The 1,839-nt window shown below is 43.2% G+C and overlaps 1 protein-coding gene across 1 annotated transcript; it reads right to left on the reverse strand.

Moving 5' to 3' along the window:
- Positions 1 to 782: 782 nt before the first annotated feature.
- Positions 783 to 1,625, reverse strand: LOC105002012 (olfactory receptor 148-like). Its single transcript, XM_010858464.1, has one exon. It carries the CDS (start codon positions 1,623 to 1,625, stop codon positions 783 to 785), a length of 843 nt encoding a protein of 280 aa, XP_010856766.1.
- Between the last annotated feature and the right edge of the window lie 214 nt (positions 1,626 to 1,839).

Below are 1,839 nucleotides of genomic sequence, written 5' to 3' on the forward strand. Positions count from 1 at the left end.
CCTTTGCTGTTCACCTGAAATTATCACAACATAGTTGACTGGCTATACTCCAATAAAAAATAAAAAAAATTAAAATAAAGCAAACAAAAAAGAAGAAATAGATTATCTTATGTGCAAAGAAGAAGTAGAGAAACAGGTATAGAATAGACCTATGGACACCAATTCAAAAATGGGGGGTGGTGGTGGGATGAATTGGGAAATTGGGACTGACATATAAATACTATTGATATTATGTATAAGATAGATAACTGATAGGAACCTACACTGTAGCACAGGGAACTCTACTCAGTGCCCTGAGGTGACCTAAATGGGAAGGAAATCCAAAAAAGAAGGGATATATGAGTGTGTATAAAGAACCTGCCTGCCAATGGAGGAGATACAGGAGACACGGGTTTGATCCCTGGGTTAGGAAAATCCCCTGGAGTAGGAAATGGCAACCCCCTCCACTATTCTTGCCTGGAGAATCCCATGGACAGAGGAGCCTTGTAGGTTTTAGTCCATGGGGTTGCAAAGAGTCGGACATGACTGATGCAGCTTAGTACATGTGTGGGTGTGGCTGATTAATTTTAAGGTACAGAAGAAATGAGCACAACATTGTAAAAAAGCTATACTACAATAATGTTTTTTAAAAAAGAAGAAATTGGAGAATGGTGTTAAAAGACAATAAATCTAAAATCCTTCACAAAACTCATAATTTAGTCTAGAGCACTAAATACTACATTATAGAATGCCTTTTTTAGTGAGCTTTTCACCTTTCTTCCTTAAAGAATAGATTAATGAGTTCAGCATGGTGAGACAATATTATTTAATATTTGCACCGTGGCACTGAGAAAAGGGTTGGGTGTGGGCTGCAGATAGATGAAGATTACAGGCCCATAGGCACAGAGAATGGCAGTGAGGTGGGCACTGCAGGTAGAGAAAGCTTTCTGCCTGCCCTCTGCCGAATGGATCCTCAAAATGGCAATCCCAATGTGTGTGTAGGAGACACAAACACTCAACCAAAGCGTTAAAGCCAGAAAGCCAACATTAGTGGAACCCACTCTCTGGGCCAGGGAGCTATCAGCACAAGCCAGGGGTAAGACAGCAGGAATGTCACAGAAGAAGTGGTCCACCCGATTGGGGCCACAGTAGGGTAGCTGAAAGGTAAAAGATGTCAAGATAGTGGCATGAAGACAACCCACCAACCAGGCTGCCAAGACCAAACCAACACAGACTCCAGGTCTCATGATGAGCATATATCTCAGTGGGTGACAGATGGCAACAAAACGATCATAAGCCATCACAGAATAGAGGCAGCCTTCCGTAGAACCCAGGAAATGATAAAAGAAGAGCTGAACAGCACATCCCTTATAAGATATGGCGTGGCTCTGGCCAGAGAGATAGAATAGCATCTTGGGACAGGTGACAGAGGGGAACAGCATGTCCAAAATCGATAGGAGTCCCAAGAAGAAGTACAAGGGAGTGTGAAGGGTCGAGGAGGAGACAATTGCTAGAAGAATGAGCAGATTTCCCAGCAGGGTGAAGAGGTAAATAAATGAGAAGATGCCAAGGAGCACAGTCTCCAGTCCCTGTGTCTGAGGCATTCCCAGTAGGATGAACTCATTCAGCTCTGTGTGGTTCCTCATGTTCCTGGGAGGAAGGTCTAGGGGAGACAAAAGACAGGGAAGCATGAAGATGCAGGCTATGACAGACACAATACCAACACATTCATCATCACTCTGAATCCAAAAAGAAATCAGTCCTCAATATTCACTGGAAGGACTGTTGCTGAAGCTGAAAAATTTTGGCCATCTGATCTGAAGAGTCAACTCATTGGAAAAGACCCTGATGCTGGGAAAG

Source organism: Bison bison, unplaced genomic scaffold (assembly GCF_000754665.1).
Source record: "Bison bison bison isolate TAMUID 2011002044 unplaced genomic scaffold, Bison_UMD1.0 scf7180017864388, whole genome shotgun sequence".
NCBI classification, from domain to species: Eukaryota; Metazoa; Chordata; class Mammalia; order Artiodactyla; family Bovidae; genus Bison; species Bison bison.

Bases quoted from the DNA above. Each gene is read 5' to 3' on its own strand.
- LOC105002012 (XM_010858464.1), bottom strand. From the start codon at position 1,625: ATGAGGAACCACACAGAGCTGAATGAGTTCATCCTACTGGGAATGCCT.